We start from the raw sequence: 24,868 nt of genomic DNA on the forward strand, positions 1-24,868 counted from the left end.
GCAATGCTACTGCTATTATCAACTCATAGTTTCGGCGCTTTGGGACAAATTTTGGCCAAGTGAAAGGCAAAATCGGCTTACTTATACATTACAGAGCACGACGATACGGCACAATATGACGTATCTGAAAATATTCATATGCGCATGCGCACCTTCGTTAGTACGCGTGCACTCGCCACTGTGACATCACGCCATGCGTGAATATTTCCGGTGGACAAAGAAAACCGGTTTTGCTTGATACGCCACTGTGGCGTGTACTGCTGTATAGTATGAATAGATTTTGTCGGCTACTGCTGTAACGTCTACACCACGTTAGACTTGAATGTGTCCATACAAAATGTACCAAACAATACTTTCCGTTCTGTTGGCTACGTGCAGTGCTAGTATGAATAGACCTTAATTGAGTTTAATATTTATCACCACATCGACTATAGTTGCTAGTTTATAACAATAACATGTGTGGGTGTAATATTTACAATAGATATTTATCGTTAATAAGTTTATTTTCAAATTATAAAAATAATACATAGTATATACACCATAACATAATCTAATTTAAATTAATTCATACAAAAACAATTCATATTGATTTTTTTATTCTTTTTTCAAAACAAAATCGATCGGTTCCACTATTTTGTGGACGCCGGTTTTCTTCTTATAGCTCGGTTTTTGCTTCTGTTCTTTCTCTATGAAACTCATGCGCTTGTCTTTCGACAACGGGGTGAAGAACAGAGATTTACGAGAACTAAAAAAATCATTGAAATTAATCATTTTTTATAACAAACAAAAAACTTTTCAAAACTATTTCATACCGAACAGACATACCCTTTTGCTACTGGAGTAGCGATATCATCCAAATTAGAAACGGACATTTCGCCGTGAACCGAAACAGCTTTTTGTCTTCGCACACTACGTTTCGGAGTAACGGAAGATTCTTCAATAACTATAATGAATAATTAAAATCGAATGTTTTTAATATTACATACATATATTACACAAAGAGGCAAAAATAAAATCAAACCTTTTTTCGGCGTGTCAGTTTTAGCTTCTTCTATTTCAGCAATAGGCGTATTCACTTCGCTCTTCTGTACAATACAATACAATACATTCCATTAGAATTTATTATAAACACATGTAAATAATATTGAATACACATCAGAAATCATACTCTCGAATCAGTTGACAATCTTCGACTTTTCCTCGGCGTGCTCAGAGCTTCTACGGCCTTGTTGAAAGACTGTCTTCGGAGTCTCGTACTTGGACTCTCCACCGACATTTCTTCTCTGATGGACGTGGAGGCGACAGCGATACCGGCCGACTTTACGGGGCTTTCGCGAATCTCTAAAAATTCATACACCTCATTGAAATACCAATCAAAAAATGTATCTAGAACATAGCAAACACTCTACATAAATATCCAACGGCAGATATTTTGGTTAAAAATTTGCAACAATTCAAGACGAAGGATATCGAGATGAAGGAGGCCCGTGCGGGGAGTGCGGTCTGTACCTGATGACACCATTTTTGTGGTGACACCAAATTGTTAAAATTGAAAAACGCTAATTCGATATATTCGTTGTATAACGGTCCTGGAGCGGCCACACGCCTCATTGCAATTTCTGTATATATACGGATTTCTGTATATATACAGCTTTCTGTATTTATACAGCGACCGTGAAATCCGTCCGGTACAGCTATATATAGCATCAAATCTGAGCCATAATTGGCTTTTGTTCGAATTCCAGAGAAATCAGTGTATGTATATATGTATGTACCTAAAGGTAAGAAGATTAACTGATTCAGTCAGATGGAGCCGCAATCTAGAAAAAACTGTGAACTTAGCTTCTCTCCCATAAGTCATAACAATTAACAATTAATAAATATTTTTTAGGTGCCACCACCCCCAGTGACGCCACTGGGTAATTTCAGGCCTTGGAATAATATAAAAGAACGAGGAAAGCCAACTTGCCAACTTCGAAAACCTCACCGCCTGGAGTATTTTCAGTGATATTTTATCTTTGTATTGCCATAAGTTTGACAGTGGTTGATAAAGGTGATTCCCATATTTGAAGAAATGTAGGAGAAACTTGTCGAAACAATAAAAATGTACGAATTAACAATGACATGAAAATACTCCTATCACAGCTGGGTCCACGAGCCATTAGTTTTTACCATTACTGTTACATTTATAAACCATCAGTATGGCTCAGTGGTTGCTTTTATGATCCCATGCTAATCTTTAATGCTGCTGGTCAGACATGGATATATGTGACTCCAAGTCGATCGTTTCAGAGTTCAGAGTTTGCCAATTTATCTGATTTCTGATTTGTTGAAACGGTTCCTCCATCAAATTGGCAAAAACCATCCCACCCACTATGTCACCAATATCTGAATTTAATTTATGTACAATGTGCAAAAATTTATGTACAAGTCTAAATCCATAGATGTCTCTATGGATAATTAATTGTTAATTTCGTGCACTTCTCAAAGTACAGCGATTTATATAATAAAAGGCAAGGCGCATTGGGGTTTACCTGTTGGGCCTTCCTGGTATATATCTACATATGTAAAAATAAAATAAAGTGTATCTTATCACATTACCTGAAAGCAATCTTATAGATCTTTTGGAAGGTTTCGAACGACTTGAATCTGGAGTGGTTTCCTTTGTTCGATTACCAGATTCAACATCCGGACGATTAGAAAAGACGGACGATTCTCGGCTAAAAGTGTAACCTTCTTCTAATGCTGCATTTTCCTCGGGATCAGGTTGACCTGCAAATAATGTTTACATGTTAGAATGTTATTAAAAATACATTCATACATATGCAGTAACTTCTCAATATGCTAATAAATAAAAAAGCCAATTCTATAGTATAGCGGGCGATGCTGAATATATGACTTGTGTAGTAGCATATTACAGTACAGAAATAGCCCTAACCTTTAAAATCATTCTTATCCAGAAGCAGAATAGGATCCAGAGTTTCAGACGTATAATTCGTAGACACAGAGCCACTGTCATTATCTGAATTTTCATCGACTTCGGAGATCACAGACCCTCTGACAATTCTACTGGGCATTTCTTTTTCAACGGAAGAATATTCCATAGACTTTTCCAACAACGACTTTTGATGTCTAGTAAGCCTAAAATGATAAAAACAAATTACATTAAAGTCCACATCGTACTTACAAACCAATTTTCACAACGAAAATACCTTCTAGACGAGGAATACAGATCCAAATCGATCTGACTGTGCGAACTATCCTTCCTCCGGCTCAGATTCGTCTTGTTCAGCATGGACTTGTCGTCTTCCGTGTGCGACATCTCGGGTATCACCGACAGGTTGGGCTTGACCGTTGCCAGAATGGACCGACGAGACTTCCGACGCGCCGAATGCTCGCTCTCAATGGACGAGTCGGACACGAACGAAGCGTCCAATTTGGATGTGCTTCTGGTGGAGCGTCGCGAGCTGTACTCCGACGCCACGCTGTCATTGTCGCTGTCGTCCAGAGACTTGTTCGACTTAGACTTCTTGGTCGAGCCGGGCGTTTTGGGTCCTTTGGCTTTTGCGATCGGCCTTTTCAGTGGACTTGATGTCACGTCTTCGCCGCTTTCCACCATCGGTTTGGTGTCTGCGAACGAGGCCGATCTCTTCCGAAGCCTTTTCGGCGTGGAGACCGGCGACGGCGTTGGGGAGACGACGACAGAAGATGCTCCGCTATCAACAGCAACTTCACGCGTTGTTGTAGCTTCGACGTAGGTTTCCTGTACGTCATCTTTGTTTTCCAGTTTTCCTCGCACCACATCTTGTATATTATGATCTTCATCGGCTAATGTTATATTTTTGGATATAGACGTGTCGGATTTTGAATCACAAATTGGTTCTACTGCAGATTTATTTTGACTATTATTATCTTCGTTTTCAATATTGACTGAAGAAACTTCTAAGACAGCGCTTGAATTATCCTGTAAAGAATAAGGAATAAGTAAATATAAAAACCAATCTGGAATACTTTACATATACTATAGACATATACGAAGGTCATATTTTAAGAACTAAAAAATTTCGTTGTTGCTAAGAAAACAGGTCTCGAACCAATATTTTTACACAATCCTTAGTGATATCCAAGCTTTCGGGATTGGGAGATGATATTGACAATTCAACAACAGTCTGTTCCATTTCTGAACAGATGAACACTTGATGATCGACTAAATGAATGAAATTTCGCTGGAAAATTAATTCTGAAGCACATAAAAGTTTATAATTGACTTTTGTGTGCGTAACACACATTCCTGTCATTCCAAAGCGTCGACATTTTATTTTTATTATTACATATACGTCATATATTATTATTATATATTTAGATTAATATTTGTTCATAAGTACTAACAATTTTTTAAACATAACAATACATAGATTACAATAGAGACATCCATGTACAATCAACAAAATTTCGATACATAGCAAATTTGTGAGATATACGTTACGTAGGTAGCATTTGTAACATTCAACAAATTCGAGATTCTAATAACTAGAAATTGTGAGAAACAGGGGGAGGATACCGATTTATTGGATCCGTCACAACAATTAAGCTATGAAATAGGAAAAATCGAACGAGAGACAGTCGATCTGTGTTTTTAATAACCATAAGACCTCGCTAGCAACGTATTTGGCCTATTGCGACCTATCTATTGGTATAAAATAACTCTATAAAAGTTCAAGTGTGCAAACGATACTTAAAAAAAAGACCCTTGTATAATTAATAGCGTGTAAAAAATACTACAAACCAAATATGCTTTATTGGCGAAATCTTCAGAACTACTTTCATGAGCAAGCGACGTAGAAAAGTTCAAGATAGAGTTATCAACATTTGAACTTTTTTGAACGTCTTCACTTTCAGTTTCAGGCTCTATCTCTTCAATCACAACCTCTTCTACTTGTTCATTCGCAGCCACTTCTACCTCTTCTACAAGTTCAGTCGCAACAGTTTCTACCTCTTCGGTCGCAACGGTTTCTACCTCTTCTACCGATTCAGTCGCAACGGTTTCTACCTCTTCTACCGATTCAGTCGCAACGGTTTCTACCTCTTCTACAGATTCAGTCGCAACAGTTTCTACATCTTCAGTTGCAACCACTTCTACCTCTTCTACTAATTCAGTGGCAACAGTTTCTATGTCTTCAGTTGCGACCACTTCTACCTCTTCTACCAATTCAGTCGCAGCAGTTTCTACCTTTTCAATGGCAACAGTTTCTACCTCTTCGGTCGAAACCACTTCAATGCCTTCATCGATGTGCAAAATAGCATTAATATTTTCACCATCGCTAGAATCTTCTTCGTATGCGAAATTATCATCTTCGTTGTCCATTTGATAAACATCCTTTATAATAGCCTCCTCTTTCAAAGCATCATCGCTGTCGATATTCTTATTCGGTGAGAAAGACTCGCCGAGAGAGACGTCATTCGTAATCTGAAATTCAAATTTAGTATCTTCGTCCGATTCCTCACTCGCAACCGCCTCCACCACTTTGCATTCTTGCGGTGAATGTGTAGAGATTTCAAACTTTTCAGAAGTTTCCTCCAATTGGTAAGCTGAAGCCTCTTCCAATTTAGAACATGCGACAGAACTCTCATCTAAGATTTGACATTCAGCATCTTTCGAAGTCATAGAAGTGTTTTTACTTTCTACGATGGAAGACCTTTCCAGAATATCGTCGTCTGCATGAGCCGTAGTAAACGACGCATCCGACACAACTTCTTCAGAAACGTCCGAACATAATATACTGATGTTTTCTGGAAGCGTTATGTTCCGAGTGTACGACGATTCTAAACTTTTATTAGACATGATACTATCGTATCCGATGCTGACTTTAACCGACTCGTTTACAATTTTACTATCATTTATAACCGTTTCATCGTTCAAATCGGTGACAGTCGTGTTTGTAATATTTATAAACGACTTTCTCATCGTAGTGATCGTTTTGGATCGCGACGATGGAGTTACAATTCTCAACGTTGAGTGTTTTTCAGGCGTTCTGTAATTATAATAGATTGATAAGCATTCAAATCTCATAATATATTGGATATTAAAACGAATTAAATGCAAACCTTTGAATAGTTTTATCTTTTTCGGCCGATCTAATCAACGATTCTTGAATATTAGTAAGACGTAGACTTCTACGCGGCTTTGGACTGTTCATTATATACGACAAGTCATCGTTGACTTTCTTCGGCGAACGATTAGCAGATATATTCGAGTTGGATATCGATTTTCGGACAGTGAGTTCATCAGATTCGCCTATGTCTGATGTGGCATCGTCGGCAAACAGAGACGTAACAACCGAGGCTCTGAAAAGAACATTAAAATCATTCCCAATAATCGAGAAATACATACTAGCTCATATTTAAACAGAGATTTATTATAGTATCGATTGAAAAATATAAAATATAAGAGTAAATAATGATCAATATGAATGAATTGAATAGTTGATACAGATCATATCGAGATATTGTTAAGATTGCCTTTGAGAATGCTATAGTGCCTGCTTTAAGGGCTTCGGAAGGTTTGGAACTGGATATGAGCAGTCCAGGATCTTGATCATATATTGCGAGTCATAGAAAGAAGAATAATCTGCAATAATGTGAAATAAATAATACAAACCTATGACTATGCTCGGTGAGAGACGTCTCCTTAGCGTGCATATCATCAACAAATGAATGATGAATGCTCTTTCTTGGTGATCTGAAAAGAACATTAAAATCATTCCCAACAATCGAGAAATACATACTAGCTCATATTTAAACAGATATTTACAATAGTATCGATCGAAAAATATAAAATACAAGAGTAAATAATCAGATTAGTAAAAAGTAAACGATCAATATGAATGAATTGAATAGTTGATACAGATCATATCGAGATATTGTCAAGATTGCCTTTGAGAATGCTATAGTGACTGCTTGAAGGGCTTCGGTAGGTTTGGAACTGGATATGAGCAGTCCAGGATCTTGATCATATATTGTGAGTCATAGAAAGAAGAATAATCTGCAATAATGTGAAATAAATAATACAAACCTATGACTATGCTCGGTGAGAGACGTCTCTTTAGTGTGCATATCATCAACACACGAATGATGAATGCTCTTTCTTGGTGATGCTGTGTGTTTGTTAGACTAAAAGATACGACTTTATTTAGCACAAAGTATGATAGAAAAACATTGAAGTGATATGAGACGACTTACATATTCGCTATTGGTGTTACTTTTGCTGCACAATTCTATGAAACTGTCTTGCATGTCTGACGTGCACTCCGACGAAGCTGACGGAGTGTTATTTCTGGACGGTATTTTAAAACGTATAGACCTGTAATTAAAGGCGAATTTATTATATTTATTTATCAGTTGCTAGGATACGGAAATTGCTTTTAAATACCTAGAAAGATTATCGGATTGAGTGTATTGACTGGCCGTTTCTAACTCGTCGTCGGTTTCAGCGAGATATCTTTCGTAAAGAGGAGACGGGATGCAACGCTCTCTCAGTTTTCTCACCTGTAATAAAACACAATGCTTTATATTTATATATAAAATTAAAGTATGTTAATCGGGACTGTAGTCTTATACATATATTATCAGAGAAATGTTATATAATAATAGAAGTGGCTTCAGGCGTTGTTGTCAAGTGAGGAATGTCCACAGACACAGTCAAATAGTTTTGGCGTCAGTGCTTGATGTATGTCCGATAAAAACTTCTCTGTTTGTTTATATTACTCGCAAGATGGGCAAGTGCATTGTTAAAAATTGCACAATGCATTCAAAAACACACAATAAACAACATGGGATACATTTTTATAAGTAAATTGATCATTTAAGTAACATATTATTCAATTAACATCGTAATTTGACGATTTTTAAAAGTGTCATGGCGATCGCCCGCATTCTACATAAAATTTCAGGGATGGCACCTAGAGGTTGTGATCGAGAAATCTCGTCTCGAGATTTCTCGAGAATATTTTATTGTGAAATTTCGAGATTCTCATTTCTCGAGAATATTTTATTATGAAAATTCGAGATTCTTGTTTCTTGAGAAATCGTTTATTACAATCTTGAAAATATCGAGATTATTTTAAATTTATCACTACACGTTTTTGTTCAATAAACTAACTGATTTATATACTTATTAACTGGTAAATAATTTTGTGCAAGTATTTTTATATGTAGATTGTCAGTATTTTTATTATTTGTCCAGTAAGTTATTATTCGATTCAATGGATTCAAAGTCCGAGCGGGGGCGCAAGGGGTGCAGTTTCATTGGGCCCCGCCAGGGGCGCAGTTTTATGGGGCTCAGCCGCATGGGACCCCAAAGGGGGCGCAGCCGCATGGGGCCCCGAAGGGGGCGTAGCCGCATGGGGCCCCGAAGGGGGCGCAGCCCTAAAAGGCATTAGCTAAGGGGAGCGCAGAGGGGCGAAGCCCTAAACGGCAATAGCTAAGGGGGACGCAGAGGGGCGAAGCCCTAGAAGGCAAAGCGTCAGGGGGGCACCGAGGGCGAAGCCCTAGAAGGCAGAGGCTCAGGGTGGCGCCGAGGGCAAAGCCTTAGAAGGCAAAAAAAAATTAGATTTTTTTTATTATTTTTTGATTTTTTTTTAATTTTAAAATTTTTTTTTTTAATAAAATGTTTACTATTAGATTAGTCATGTTTAAGCGGTTTATATTATAAATACTGAGCGAAGCCGGGTAATACAGCTTGTATAATATAATTTTGAATGCGGTTTTTTAATCGAAAATGCCACTTCGCCTGAAAAAATCTTCAATCAATGTGTTTTACCAGTAATTTATTTTATTTTAGATATATACCAGGAAGGCCTAACAGGTAGACCCCAATGCGCCTTCCTAGACAATTGATAATAAACATTGTAGCATTTTTACTACATAAATCGCTGTATTTCTAGAGGCCGAAGAACACGAAATTAGCAATTGTTTAATTAATAATGGAAATGTTGAAATGTTAATACCTTGAGAATGCTTTGCGGAGTCGATTCCCGTTGTAGAGACATAGTTTCGTTGGAATACTGACTGCTAATACTATTAGCGTTCCATTTAGATTGTCTTTTGACCGTGGGCGTGTGCAGCAACACTTTGATCTCACGGTTCAACTTAGGACTGATATTTTCGACGTTTGTCGGACTGCGAGTCTCAGACGTATCCAATTTCGACTTCTTCGTAGGCGTCTCTTCGGGCGTCGTGATCATCTTTTCACAAAACGCCGGAGTGGATCTGGTCAATTTCGGAGTGCACAGGAAGGGTGTCTCTTCGACTTGATACAGCCTTTTAATCCCTCGGACAACGCACGACTTATCCAACCACGTTTCGCTAGCTTTGTCTATCGAAGCCTGTGTGAATCGAAAATATTATAATCGGTCTGCAATATTACACATATTATATAGCATAGATCTGAGATGGTTTACTTGTATGATTGTAGATTTATACAGAGCCGCTTTCGGGGTGTTTACTTGAACGCTCACTGTCATCGGTGCTGGAATACTCGCTGTAATAAATTATACATATATATTAAGACGCTATTCTGTGTGTGTATCCTAGCGTTAGCCGAACATTATAATGAATCGATAAAAAGCCTAAACTTTGTATAAATTCATTCGAAATCGAACCCACGTACCCTCGTGGGTACTAACAAATATCCTCTTATAGGTATACCTGAGTTCAGAGAGTTAGCGACGAAGCTAACGTCGAAATTTCAAATGGCCTTTTTTTTTAAACATTAATTGAAATTTTTTTCTTCTCGTCATATATAATTTTATTCGGCGAGGTTTTGAACACTTTTTTTTTTGGTTTTCATATGAAACAATTAAATATGTATTTTTGAATTAAAATTATTTATATTTTAACGATATTTGAAAAATAAAATTAATTCGAAGTCGCGGACCGCGGATCGAACCCGAGCAGATCTGTTGCTCGACTGCGCTTTAGAACAATAGACCATTGCGGCTAATAAAGGAAGTGTTATAAATAGCACATAATTTAATTGCGATCTACATATATGTAGGGTTGGAATTGAAAGAAAGGCTAATGTATGAGCTATGGTTGAGAAAGAGTATGTTATGACTGATTGTGGGGTGAGGGATGAAAGGGACAGAGATATAACGGTTAGTTGCAGTTAGACCACCGCATGTATCATTGTATTAATAAATAACATGATAGGAAACGCACGTGTTTGGTCTTCGCCTCAACCGCCACATCCCAACCGTGGTCCTGAACAGCGTCATCTATCAGGACTCATCCCACATATATGTAATTTATGATATTCAAGGTTGCGAGGTCAATGACGGGGGTTTGTTTATACATAATTATGGGTATTGTGTTTTGTAAATTAAACATACATAGCTCATAAATCTTTTTGCTTACGTCACGCGATGTAAAAGTACGTACTTTTCATATTATCCGATTCCCGATTCCGATTTCGACTTCGATGTTGACTTCGGGTTTTATTATTTTTTATTGCATAATTTAATTGGCACAACCGATTCCCGATTTCTGTTTCAGTTCCGATTCCGATTAATTATTACTATTCATATTGTAACTTTATTTGAAGTCATGTGTCAATGTGTTTCCGAAATCACCCGTTGAAATTTCAATGGGAATAACACTAGTAATATCGATAATACATAATTGTAATATCGATCGTATTGTATAAATAGACATTAAATGTAAAAAAACTAACCTTTGCGATTTAAAGGATGATTACTGGCAAAATTGGCTAATTGTCTTGTAATAGGTGGTAAAGTTTTACAATACAGATCCACCAATTGATCTCTGGTCTCCGTTTTGTATATGTGTTTCTTCTTCATGGAGAAGTCTTTGGTCTCGTCGTACGGCAGTTGATTTTTCACGTTGAGCCGTTTTAGCTCCTCGTTGACTTTCTGCGCTTCGATGTATCTGAAACGTTTCAACGTCGAATCACGATAACGACACGCTCAAATTTAGACGTATATATGTATTTAAAACAAATAATAAAACAAAAATGTGAACCTTGATCTATTCAAATAGTACATAACTAAAATGTCACTCGAATAAGGATCGTCTATACTTTTTAAGAATTTAACGAATATGTTTTCCTCGAAATTTGTTAAAGGAAGCGACAACACTTTGGGAAGTAATCCCATTTTTTTACAACCTAAGAAATAAAATTAAAAATGTATATCAAAATTAAATGAAAAAATTATTCAATTTATATGTCGACGATGAATATTACCGGTCAAAAAGACAATGAACCTCTCCTCTTTTATAAACGGGGGGAAACTTTTCATAGCGTCTTTGTTCAAATTGAACGCTTCGTAGACCAGACCGCGCGACAGATACAAGTTGCTGCAAGCTTCCCAGTCGTCGTAAATCTTAGTGTCGTTGTCATTAGACAGGCACGGTTTGCGCACGTGAAGGTATTGAAGTGCTGATTGCGTTTTCTTCTGCACCAGAAGTGAGGATAGGACTACGTTGTGCTGCCATTGCGAAAGGCAGCCTCCGGCCAAGACGCACTGCAGCTGATTGAGAGCAAGCTGCGAGGGAATGAAATGTTACAATGGAAATATTCATCAATCATACACTGAATTGTATAAAATAATGCATACTTGAAAGTCTCGATGGTCTAAATGCCAAAAAGCTTGGGTAACTTTAATAGCAGTGTTGCTCAAACCGAACATAGTCGGGAATTGCATCAACCGTCTAATTACATTCTCGTATCTGAAATACATTGAAACACAATAGTGTAGAAATCCACAACATACAAATACATGGAAAAAAAACGGCGTGTATTTAATTGATAAGTAATTTATTCAGTTTTTTCATCAACAAAAATAAACTAAATTGTCGGTAAATATTTCGAAATTATCAGTGAGTATTCTAAATGATCAGTCGTCATATACTTAGTTATTAATCCAAACTGATCAGATAATAAAATGAAACGGTCGATGATTATTATAAGATCATCAGTAATATCATTTAAAAACTATCATTTCATTTTAACAGCCAGAAAATCGTCAGTGTTGCCATATCGCATTAGGTAAACGGACTACTAGTCATATTCGACCAATTTTTAATTTTTGGGTGTGACCAGTTTTTCGTAACCAATTTTCGGGTGTGACCAGTTTTCTCGTGACCGATCTAGAGCGACCGGTTGTCCTGTGACCGGTTCACATTTGACTAGTAATCACCGAACCTCGCATTATGGCTCCTAGTATAAAAATCCTGATGAATTTTGCCACTAAGCAACATTCTTTTAATAATCTCCCCCCTCTCCGTTTTCAACCCCCTCGGTCCTCACCCCTCGCTTTTTTTTACGTTTACGTTTATATCGTATTACTGACGTTCGAGTTTGCTGCTTCTGACGTCAAATTAATAAATACCGATCCTAACAACCTAATCTTAAATGAATAGGGCCAACCCTAACTTAGCCTAACCTAACCTGACCCTTAAATAAATAAGTATTGACTGCTAAGATTTTTTTTTTTTGTGAAAATATTGATTAAATAAAACTTAAAAAAATATATATTACGAAGTGTTTGGGTGGATATTACGGTGTGTGGACCATGAGGAGAGTGGGAATGGACAATAATTATAATTTCAACTGTACCAAAAATTATAATTTCACTGATAGAAAATCCTTTTTGATCAGTATTTAAATAAAATTCTGATCAAAAAGGATTTATTTACCGATAAAAAAAAGAATTATTTACTGAACCAAAAATGAATAATTTACTGATCGTTTATTATATTCTACTGATTATTTAGAATAAGTTACTGATCAAGTTTATAATTAATTACTGATAAATTTTTCATTTTTTCACCGACCACTTTTGGAATTATAAACTAACCAAATAATTTGTTTCCCAAAAAAAACTAACATGTATGTATATGGTTAATTTTTCTTAAAAACGTTAATCTAGATTGAACCGTAAATAATTAAAAATAAATCTCGGGTGAACAGTGTCACAAATACATAAAGTACTTAATAATTAATAATCATAATCGAAACAACCATCTGATCGCATGTACATATTACGACTTGGTTGGTCTGTGTTGCCACTCTTAGGCATGCATCAGTGTTGCTAGAAGAGAACTGTCACAGGTGACAGAAGGCTCGATACTCGCTACAACTTATTACAATGAGTTACTATTACGTTGCGATATATCGTATTCGTATAATCGATAGCGGAGATTGTGTCTTTAAAATTCATCAACAATGTTTTTAGGATATTTTTTCTAATGATGAGGATATGTTAACCCTTATTGATAATAGATGAGAAAAATACGAATACCTTTCGCTGTCGAAAATCATAGCGTAATCTATCAAAGTGTATAAGAGCAATGAATGTTTATGTTCTTCCTTTATTTCGGGAATTAAATAGATTTTCAATAAGGAATGCAATGACGGTGGAGGATATAAGCCATTTATTGTACTCTGATCTTCTATCCACATGCTAAAAAAGAATATAAATAAATTAATATTTAAATACATTACAATAACAAAAGTCGTAAAAAATCAAAAGGAATACTTTTTCAAAGTCTTCTCGGCACATTCTAATTTTATGAACTGATCGATGAATAGCAGTTTGCAACTTTTATTCGACAGATCTTCGTTTGATGGGTTTTCTCCGTTCAAACAATGCAATTTAAGACGCCTAAAATATGAACGAAATATCAAGAAAAAAATATCAAAAACAACATAATGTACGATTAAACAAAACTAATACAATACCTATTTTGATAAAATTCCGTAAGAGAATCGATCGGATACGGAAGTCTATCGTTGATGTTATCCGTCAGCCGATCAAAGTGAAATTCTGGCAAGAGTCCGACATTTAAAAACCACTGTATTACTTGAAAGTATTGAGCGACGATTTGAATGACTTTCTGTCGCTGTTGTATTTCTTTAATAGCTGTAATACAAATTAATTTACATACATCAAAAAAATAAAGTAAAAAAAAAAACAGTACTCATATTTTATATTATCCTTTTGGTTTGGTAAGAGATTTTGAAGGTTACCAAGATAACCAAACAGATCGATTATTTGCCGTAGTATCAATGTTTTGAAGATATCTTAAACCGCATTTAATCTACATATATGTAGGCAGATTTAGTCTAGACATGTTTTTACTTACAAATACATGTATACAGTAGCTTCATTCACGTGTTATAGAAAATATCCAGTAAAATTTGCATCATTACTAGCGATTGTATTCAAATAAAAAACTAAATAATAAAATATGTTCAACCCTTGAATCGAGGACTCCTACCCAGTGATTAGAAAACACGTCATCCTTTTCGTACTTTTTATTAATTAACATTTTTAGATTTAATGTGATGACATTACAGGTTTTACCCTAAGACGACACCTACAGCTAAATTTTTACATATGTAATTTATATGCTAACTGGCTAACCAGTCACAGGTTCAAATGCCACTGGTATCTGTTGGCCAGACCTTGGATTTGTCACTCCAGGTCGATCGTTTCCTATCAGAGTTTGCCGATGTATCTGAATGTCATTGAAACGGTTCCACAAATTGGCAACCGTACTCATTTTCTCGCAAATCTCGAGTTTTCAGCAATTGCGAATTTCGCTGCATTGTATAAAATGCTGTTAATTTACAAATTTGACCATAGACGTCCTAACCTAAACCTAACCAGCTTACCAGTCACAGGTTCAAATCCCACTGGTATCTGTTGGCCAGACCTTGGATTTGTCACTCCAGGTCGATCGTTTCCTATCAGAGTTTGCCGATTTATCTGTTTTTCATTGAAACGGTTCCAACAAATTAGCAACCTTACTCATTTTCTCGCAAATCACGAGTTTTCAGCAAATTCTAATTTCGCTGCATTGTATAAAATGCTGTAAATTTACAAATTTGACCATAGACGTCTGTAAATGCTAACTTTTATCAAATGTACAATGTTTCTGGCCAGGAAGGCGCATTGGGGTTACCTGTTAAACCTTCCTGATAAAAATTAAAAATATATATGTAGGGTTGGAATTGAATGAAAGGCTGATGTATGCGCCATGGCTGAGGAAGAGTATATTGTGGGGTGAGGGATGAAAGAGACAGATATGTAACCGCCAGTAGCAGTTAGACCTGTACTCCGAGCGGTCGGTCGTCAAACCACCGCATGTATCATCATCGCAATAAACAACATGACTGAAAACGCACGTGTTTGGTCTCCACCTCACCCGCCACATCCCAACCGTGGTCCTGAACAGCGTCATCTGTCAGGATGTATACCACATATATATAAATTTATAACATTAATGTTATAAATTAAAAATTATATTCAAATAATGGTGACAAATGCTGATAGAGTTGCCAATTTGTTTGGAACCGTTTCAAAAATGAAATCAGATAAATTGGCAAATAGGAAATGATAGACCTGGAGTCACTTATATGCATTGAAGTATAATGTATAGAATAGTCATTCCTAACAAAAGTATCGCTTAAAAGCGAGCCATCGAAGAGAGAGACGGAAAGTCAGAAGAGAGACAAAAGAGGAAAAAAAATTCGTGGAAGTGATCGTCCCTTATCGTCCCTTGACGTTCAGGGACGCACGGGCACATACAGATGTTCGGACTTTGTCGAACTAATACTACCACACAATTTCACTAGTAGAGCCTATTTCAAAGAGATCCTACTGCTACAGAGTTTAACAATCAACTGAGCAAAAGAGCCGAAATCTCCGTTTGCACGGAGTTTTTGTAGCAACATTTTTGGGAGCTAAGAGCGCTTCTACCCATTCTACTTCAATGTTTATATGTATTCCAATGTCTGGCCAGTAACACTGGATTGAACCACTAACCACTAAGATACGTTCAGCAGTCTTGGCCTAAGCTGCAAATAAATATATATCGTCATTTGGCAGCCAAAGGATTAAACAACAAAATGTGTGACTTACTCTCCGGCAACATATAAGCGGTACATTTCTCTAATATAATATTGTACAACGATGCGATGTGGCCGAGCTGCCGTACGCAATTATCCAACTGTTGGATGGTGTTCCTGTCGGGCATTTCTCCAGAGTGATTGAAGAACATGACCGTTACGCGGTCTCCATTCTGTTTCAAGCTTAACGCCCGGCTCCACGACCAATCTAACAGCAGCTGAAGAGTGCAACCGATGGACGTGTGACTGCCAGTAGCCCAGTCGCACGCGCATTTTCCCAAGAATTGTATGAGACGAGCTTCTAACGCAATAGAAAGGAGCACTTGCCTTTGCGTTGACTGAAAATAATAATAAAAATGATAAGTTTATACGTATATTGTAATATATGAAATGCGATGTATCATCAAATGTATGTTAAAATACCTCAGGAATATTTAAACTCGGGGGCAGTTCGACGCATGTGGGAGTCAGTCCTGAATTGATACACTGTTGAAAGATCTTGGTCGGATGCAGCAAAATAGACGGCCCTCGTTGATTGACCGAAGCCAACAGTTGCCTTTGAATGCCCATGGTCAAGAGTTTTGTAATATCAGTGTTAGTCAGACAAAAACATTCTAAAAAAGGAAAACGACGTTATCAACGGAACAAAAGATTTCATCAAAATTAAACGTGCAACACCGACCGTATCCGAGAGCGTTCGGATAGAAATGCTCCTCTAATCTCTGAACAGAGAAATAGGAAGTCAAGGTTTCGGGATTGATCTTCACGTCGCATAAATAAGAACTGGCCGTGTGAGAAAGCGTGTCCCCCAGATTGACTACGGACATGTAGTTGTTTGTTTGTAACATTGAACAGTCTATGAAAGAAGGTTAATGTTAAAATCGTACACATAGAAACGTACATATATATATATATATATTTTATGAAATATTCTGTACCTGGCATGTGCTCTTTATACCATTGATCAATATCAAACAATATCATCATGGATTGAACAGGAGAAATGGCGCTCACGGTCCAACACTCCCATACTATTTGGCAAATGTTGAGTACATCTGAAATACGGTTGAACTTTACTATAGTGAGGTTTCTCATGATGAAGCATTACTCGATATAAAAACATTGACAGCTAAGGTGAGTCTACTCTCACGAGCTTAAAAATTAAAAAATCAAACTCAATTCTGAAATGTTAGCTTAGTAGTGATATGTATGTAGTTATCACGTAATATCGATAGTAACAGACGACTGTATATGTAATTACATCAATAGGTCACAATTAGCCGGTGGTTTGAGTCTGATTTAACGTTTGTTGTTGTTTATTCAGTTTTGAGAGGCCATTAGACTGCCCACGCGTCTAGATAGGAATGTGAAAGTAAACGAAAAGTTAAGATTAAATTGTGAGTATTGATACAGCTCTCCAAAATCTGATGGCTAATCTGACAATTAGACAGACGTTTAGATAAAAAAAATATTCAAATAGAAAACCAATCTTTGTAAATATAGTGAAATATAAAATATTTTGAAAAATACAAATAGCTTTAGAAAAAAATTGAATTTTTGACATTTAAAATTCACTAGATTATTAATTATACGTATTTTAAAGCACAATCAATAGAAAAAACATCTGACTATTGTTTCCAATACTCACTCTTAGCACAGCAATGCTAAATTTTGAATTATAGACTACAAAAACCGAAAACACTAAAAATTGCACATTATTTTTAAACGCTCATATCTCATAAACGAGAGCAAACCAAAAAAAATTATCATCATATTCCAATTAAGTGGGTCAAACTTAGTAACGATTGATTAGTCTCCACTCCAGCAATTTTGTTGTTGCTCAGTGTATTCGGCTGTCTTAAATCCAATATGATATATACTTTCAAAACTGGCAGGTCTAGTAGTGGGCTTGCCCTGGCTGTCAATGCCACTCTGTATTGAAACTTACACTCATCAGCATCCTCTTTATTCGTAGTTTTTATTAAGGATTGACAACTAATGCAACGTCCACCGGTGAAATTCCTAGAAAAATTATTCGACCCATCGAGGCACGAAAGCTCCATATTGAAGCGTAAATTACAAGATAGAAAATGCTGAAACAAATACAAGCATAATAAAATTGCATTCATATATGTATATGTACATAATAATAATAAAAATAAATAAAAGAACCTGATATAAATATTGATTTTCATTGATCATTTGTTTTTCTTGATACGTTAACGAATACATCGTCGCTAGCGGAAAACTTTCATCTAGTCTATCCAACACCGAGTGTACAATCCAAATGTAGCAAAATGCACGAGGATCATCGCAAGGTTCCTGAAGATGAACAAGATACAATTAAATATAAAAACTGGGTGTGTGACAGGCCACAGATGATGGAAGTTGTAAATGTAGCTTGCATTCAACATGTTTTATACTAAATTAGTGCTATGCCATTCGACCCTCCACGACAGAACTTCCCAAAACAACCAATAGGCGTCGACTCACAAGACTCCTTGGCGCAGACACACTAAATCGTACGGTATGGCTTGCCTGGGTAGACTCCAGCTGTGATGGGCGTATCCACATGTCATTGTTAATTCGAACGATCCTATTATTTCGACAAGTTTCTCATACTATACTGTACAAGTTTCTCATACGATAACTCTCTCATACATTTCTTCAAATATGGGAATCATCATTATCGACCACCGTCAAATCTATGTCAATATATCACCGAAAACACTCGAGGGGTGATTTTTGGGCTGGATTGCCATTGCATAGATTAGGCGTGCTTGCGTTTTTTACATGTGCAAATCTAAAAAATAACATAAAAACGTGCCGTGTGCCATTATGTGTCTGCGCTCAAAAAATTGAAAAAGTTTCAAAACCGAAGTGATGAATAATGATACTCCACCGGCACTACAAATACGAGTGCTCCCTTTTGACAATATTTCTTTACAAGGTAAGCTCTGGATATTGTGTACAATAATTTCTAACGCGCCACAATCATCGATATAGAATGTATAGATATCGGCCCTTCCATAGAAAAAATAAAAAGGGGAAAATATCACATTCAGGCACGGCAGTAACGATTTCATTAAGAAGTCGGATAGCTTTTGAAATAGGAGCCATTCGATAAACAACCAGGAGGTACAACCATCAAATGATGATGTCTACCACGCACATAATTATTAGGGACATAAAGTCCCGACTGTTCCGGCAACGAAAGGTATGACTAGAGACATGTATTTTGGGCATTTTGCTATTAATGCTTAATAGATGCTAAAATTCGAAATAGATGCTAAATTCGTAAAATATGCGAATAGATGCTAAAATAACAAACAAAAGTGAAATTTTCATCAAATTTCTAAGATTAATAGACAATTTAGAAGGGTCTTCCTATCCCTTTGCCCATTTATTATGTGAAGAAATTGAGGGGATAAAACAGAGCTTGCAGTTTACCATAGACGGTGTTTTTCCTGTCGAAACCAAGCAACTGCTTTTGTTTACTACTGTAAACAGAAGAAGACAGTTGGAGCTGTGTATCCAAAAGGCTGCTCAAAAAAGCGTCTTAAAACTAGACTCGCACTCAAGACTAAATGAGACAAATCTATTCCTCCGAACATTGAGTAAACTATTCAATCCATCTGTGGCAGGTTCAAAATCTGATATTAATGTTAAAGAAACAGTTTTGTTTTTTAGAGACCTGCCATTGTTTAATGTATTAACAGAGGCTCAATGTTTGGAAGGATATCAGCACTTTTTTAGACAATTAATATAGAATATAAAAAGTGAATCCACGCCGGATATATTGCTATTATTGATGGCAACAAAAATTAAATATGAAGAGTTTGGTTGTGCAGCTCTAAAATCTATTTGGTGTCCTGTCAATAGTGTGGATGCTGAAAGGTATTTTAGTAAATACAATATAATTGTTACCGATCGTCGCACGAATCTCAAAAAATAATCTACAGAAATATGCTGCATGTTGAGTTTTAATAAATTTTAATTGGTACTATATTTTTATATTCATATTTTTTGTCTTTGTATTTTTATTCATTGTAATTTTAATTCCAAAACATTTTTTAATTTTTCTATTATTTTTCAATTGTTGTGTTGTCTTTAAGTTGTATATATGTATATAAATTTTATTAAAATTCATCGAAATATTTATTATTTAAAATTAAACTCTTCATAAAAATAGGCGCTAAAATTGAACATTTTTAATGCCCTAAACGCTAAAATGAAAAATGAAAATGCTAAAATTGTCAAAAAAATAGATGCCCAAAATACGTGTCTCTAAGTATAACGTATTACAATGTAGAAGCTGGAGAACAAAACGAATTAATGAGAAGTTCCTCCAAATTTCAAGTTAATTATATCCAAGCATTCTTTAGAGGAAAGGAGTAGGGTGGAGATATGGGTAATACCCATACTCATTCCTATATAGGAAAGGAAGAAATGTATTTGCACTTTTTTAATCACTAGAGAGTAATTTCCTTCGTGCCGATTCCACACAAAAGCATTATACTCTAGCTTACGTCTCACAAGCGAGTTGAAAAGCAAGCGAGAAGACAAATGGTTGGAGAATAACCCTGCATATGTCAAGATAAATCTGAGTAGACAAAAGCAAACATCAGCGACTGTCTTGATGTGGTTGCGAAATGTGAGTTGAGGATCAAAAGTGAACCATAGACTCCACACGCTCCAACAAAACGGATCTGATGCAATATCCTTGATAATAGAGCGAATGTACACGTCCATAGCTCATAATTGCACATTTATTAATATTAAATTCAAGACCTAAAACAGAACTGAACTCGAGGACGGCGTCAGTACATACACACATAATATAAAACTTACCAAAAAGGCGAGATGCGTGATCGGCAAACCGTCTCCGTTGACGCGCGACGTAAACTCCAGTTGGAGAGTGATCAAGTTCCACAGTTGGAAAGCGCCGATGTTCAGACCGATGACGACGCTCATCAGCTGCGGCACGTACATGACTGACGTCACATACACGTTCTCCCGCTCCACCTGGTGTTTGATGGTGTTGTCGGGATTGTGCAAGATGAACTGCAGATTGTGTATGCACCCCTCGTTTATCTGAACGGCTATGTGGTGGTCTTTCCGACGGGCGATAGCTCTCTGCTCCACTATGAGGTCTATATTGTCTATAGATAAGACTACCAAGTTTGCGACGTTCAGTTCGTCCTTGATTGTGGCTTCGTTACTACCCGTCGAATTCAATATCGCTGTAATTGAAATAGTGTTTAGTGTAAATGTGTACGTAAAATATATATTAGCAGTGCCATCATTCAGTAGGTTTCCAAAGGTTTCCGGAAACCCATATTCAAATTTATAGGTTTTTGAGCTCTTTTTCCTATTATGCTGTACATTAACATTAGAATAATATAATACTATGATTACTAACCAAATTAAATTAAATTGTAAAATAGAAAAGGATCAGTAGCTATTATAAAATAGATATAAGATGTATTGTGAACATAATTTCGTAATAATAAAAAGCATTTGAAAATCAAAAATATTCAAATGTCTACAAACACGAACATTCTCGTTTTTTGTCATAATTATTAGTAATGTTATTACTTTTGAGAAAAGATAAAAGCTAGTTAAAGCAGCGTGTTCTAAGGTCTCAATCGGCGACCTGAATCTTAAATGTCTACTTATTAATTTATTAGATTGATTCGACTTGTACTTCAAATACCTTTCAAATATATTTAATTTAAAATTTATATTTAATTGTTTAATATAAAACATCAATAGAAAAATTAATTAATTAAATAAATTTTCAATAGATGGCGGTAAATTCTCTGTCAAGAGGAAACATTGGTAGCAATTAGTATATATAGAAGTATTTTTTCTTTTGTTGTTGTATTCGTATATTCGAAACGACGATTATAATACGGCGAGCGTTATCTCAGACAGACACACAATACAGAATTGCGATATTATATGTATATGATGGTAATATAAGAAAATACATGAATTATCGCATCTACATATGTTGAATGTTAAAATTATGGGTCTCTTATATAGGCTGCGTGGTTGAATAAAGGATTTTGTAAATGGAAACCCTTTGAATGACACCATCGGTGATAAATCTTGTGAGATTTCATCTGAATATACTTATGTACCTTCAGTACAACTTTGTCTATTTAAATCTAATATGAGTGTGGCTCCGCCGTGCGTTCCAATCAGAACGGCACCGTCGAAACAGTCCAACGGACTTCCGGGCATGTCTTCTATATATTGCATGCAAATAACTTGACAGTCCACTTGAATCGCGCGCAAGACTCTGGATCCGTTGCAATGGAACAGGCAAACCATGCCGCCGATCAGTTCGCACTCGAGACCGATCAGCAATTGCATCGTGTTCTCTATCAGAGGTACTGGTAACTCGTATACGCATGTTATTTTCGCTTTGAAGTCGCTGAAATTGATAAATGTTCATGAGGTTCGGTTCGTTGATGTATATTTGCGTATTTGTGGTGTGTATAGCAACCGTAGTGCTGCTCCGAATGTCCACGCCGCAATCTTCTGACCGGTGTTGACGTTGATGACTGTGAATTTCGAGCCGTTTGAGAGCCATGCGTATTTTGTGTCTTGTAAAATACCACCGATGATGGTGTTGCCGTCTGAAAGGAAGTAGTATAAGAATTACTGCACGGGTGAATTTATTGACATTTTAGTGAAGACGTGTATTTTTTTTCTCACAAAACAATTTTTAAAGATTTCGAGAGGTAACATTCTCAATTACTTTACTTTATATTAAAAATTTTGAGTTCTCGAGTGTAAAAGGGAGTCTCGATGTAGAAGACTTTTCCTACCCATAAGAGCCAGAACTCGACTCTACTAATTCTCAACATATTGGCAGTGCAAATTACATATGTTCAGATCGAGACGTTTTAAAATCATTTTTCGAAATTTCCAGGGCTGTGGAGTCGTAAAAAATTAACCAACTCAGACTTCTTTTATTATTATTTTCTTTAATTAATAGTATTACGGTATGTGTCAACTAGTCTCCAATTTTATTGAACTAAATCCACTAATAGATTTAAATCAAATTATTTCTTTATAAAAATCATGATTTTAAATTATATTATAAAAAAAAAATCTTTGAATCGCAGGTACTTTTCGAGCTACCGATTGTTTCCTCCGTCTCGTGCTTTTTCTTATTCTCATTTTTCCCATTGATTTATTTGTGTATGAAATTCATCAACTTATTAATATTATTAATGTACTTACTTTTTATTTATACCCATTTCATTACCAATAATTCAATAAATTGGGTAACACGTCAATTTTAAAAGTCGGCAAGAAAAGTCGATCTTACTAGAATTGTTCAATATGGAGTCGGAGTCAGAGTCGAATCATAAAATAAAGCCAGAGTCGATAAATTTTTGATCTGACTCCACAGCTCTGGAAATTTCGGTGTTTTTATTTTAATTTTTGTCAATTCTTCAATTTTGGTATCTTTGAAATATTTTATTTTAATTTTAAGTTAGGACCATTGTGGCATTGCAGAAGACTCTATTGTGCCACAATAGTCGAAAAAATATAGAGATGAGAAATGAGAAAAATAAAAATATATATGTAAACAGACAAAAAATACATTTATACATAATCATAAAAAAATAGCATTATAATAATAGCAGATAAAGTAAAAATATCAAATAATAAAATACAAAGTAGGGAATGTCTTGCACCAATATATTATATAAGAACCAGCCACAGATACAAAACATCCCTGCAAGGTCCAAATGGAAGAGATCAAAGGAAGAGAGAGAAGATCAAAATTCCACTCATACATCACATTCAATTATGAAAATAGTGATATATATATGTACATAGTTTATGCCTGATTCTTCTATCGGAAGTTCGGAAGATTCAATGATGACAATTTCCCAAAATGAATCGACTACATGAGCGACTTGCTACAAATCGAACCGGATTATTTGAACATAACCTAAAAAGTCGAATTGAATTGAATTTGACAGCGAGTGGTATACATTGAATTTGAATAACGTATACTGGGTTATCATATTTGCGTATGCATAAAGGGAGTGAATACGTCAGCGGTGACAGGCGAACGAATGGTGTATGTAAATATATATATATGTGTATGAATAATGTAACAAGTGTGGGAGTTGGGTGGTTACCGTTGTGATGATCTTCGTTGTGGTTATTTTCGATATATGAAGTGACAGCGAGAGGCAGGTGGGTGGTGTGGGCGTTGGTGAGGAGAGCGGGAGCGGGAGCGGGAACGGGAATGGAAGTGGGCTTTTCTCCCGTTTCTCCCGTTTCCCGCTGACTCGCACTCGCCGACTTGCTCTCCGCACGAAGGGGGTTGGCGGGGGCCATCACGGGGGCGCGGGGGCGCAGGGGCGCAGGGGCGCAGCCTCGCCTCGACTCCGATTGGCCGACGAGTGAAGGGTAAAGAGTGACAAGTGACAGCCGACAACTGATATTCAAACGTCGAACCGCACGCGGCCACACTCCTACCAACACACTCTTACAAACCACTGACGCGACCTGACAAACGTCAAACGTCAAACGGACACACGGCTACCACATCCTTGCTTTTTAATTACCCTTTTTAATCTACTCTGTTGGACCTTGATAAATTCTAAGCAGTCAGCACTTCATAATCTACCCAATGCTATGTTTCAAAGGTCGCTAAAATTTATAGGCAGGTAGACGGGGTTTAATTATCAAAAAGGATTTTAATTCTGTAGTAGTAGTATGTGATGACTAAAGGTCTGTTCATACTTAACAGCACTGCACGGCTTCAGCATTACACGACTCCGTCTCAAATGTGTCATTTTATTACATTTCTATTCATATCTACCTACATGTCGCGGTCACGTCGCGTTTACAGCAATTTGGCCGAGTGCAAGGCAAAATCGGCTTACTTATACATTAGAG

General features: G+C 36.4%; 3 protein-coding genes and 1 long non-coding RNA gene across 4 annotated transcripts in view; 1 reads left to right on the forward strand and 3 right to left on the reverse strand.

The window, feature by feature from the left end:
• Window positions 1-24,868, forward strand: part of LOC143919146 (uncharacterized) — a 1,208,594-nt gene that overhangs the window by 704,306 nt on the left and 479,420 nt on the right. The gene's annotated exons all lie outside the window — the stretch shown is intronic.
• The window catches only part of LOC143919153 (uncharacterized), a 229,710-nt gene that overhangs the window by 141,728 nt on the left and 63,114 nt on the right, over window positions 1-24,868 (reverse strand). The gene's annotated exons all lie outside the window — the stretch shown is intronic.
• Window positions 1-24,868, reverse strand: part of LOC143919113 (uncharacterized) — a 213,940-nt gene that overhangs the window by 93,110 nt on the left and 95,962 nt on the right. The gene's annotated exons all lie outside the window — the stretch shown is intronic.
• Window positions 476-24,496, reverse strand: Elys (AT hook containing transcription factor 1 homolog). Its single transcript, XM_077441239.1, has 32 exons — window positions 24,103-24,496; window positions 22,446-22,578; window positions 22,078-22,373; window positions 20,783-21,174; window positions 18,104-18,253; window positions 17,880-18,024; window positions 16,870-16,986; window positions 16,614-16,787; window positions 16,355-16,545; window positions 15,945-16,269; window positions 13,760-13,940; window positions 13,557-13,682; window positions 13,320-13,481; window positions 11,634-11,745; window positions 11,261-11,561; window positions 11,038-11,182; window positions 10,730-10,944; window positions 9,459-9,538; window positions 9,006-9,383; window positions 7,430-7,545; window positions 7,240-7,360; window positions 7,073-7,170; window positions 6,659-6,739; window positions 6,106-6,345; window positions 4,787-6,032; window positions 3,213-3,964; window positions 2,939-3,141; window positions 2,602-2,772; window positions 1,169-1,341; window positions 1,022-1,085; window positions 826-943; window positions 476-745 (listed from the first exon to the last, which is right to left on the reverse strand). The coding sequence occupies exons 1-32, from the start codon at window positions 24,302-24,304 to the stop codon at window positions 595-597; spliced, it is 7,359 nt and encodes a 2,452-aa protein (XP_077297365.1). The 5' UTR covers window positions 24,305-24,496; the 3' UTR covers window positions 476-594.

This window comes from Arctopsyche grandis, chromosome 11 (assembly GCF_051622035.1).
Source record: "Arctopsyche grandis isolate Sample6627 chromosome 11, ASM5162203v2, whole genome shotgun sequence".
Taxonomy (NCBI): domain Eukaryota; kingdom Metazoa; phylum Arthropoda; class Insecta; order Trichoptera; family Hydropsychidae; genus Arctopsyche; species Arctopsyche grandis.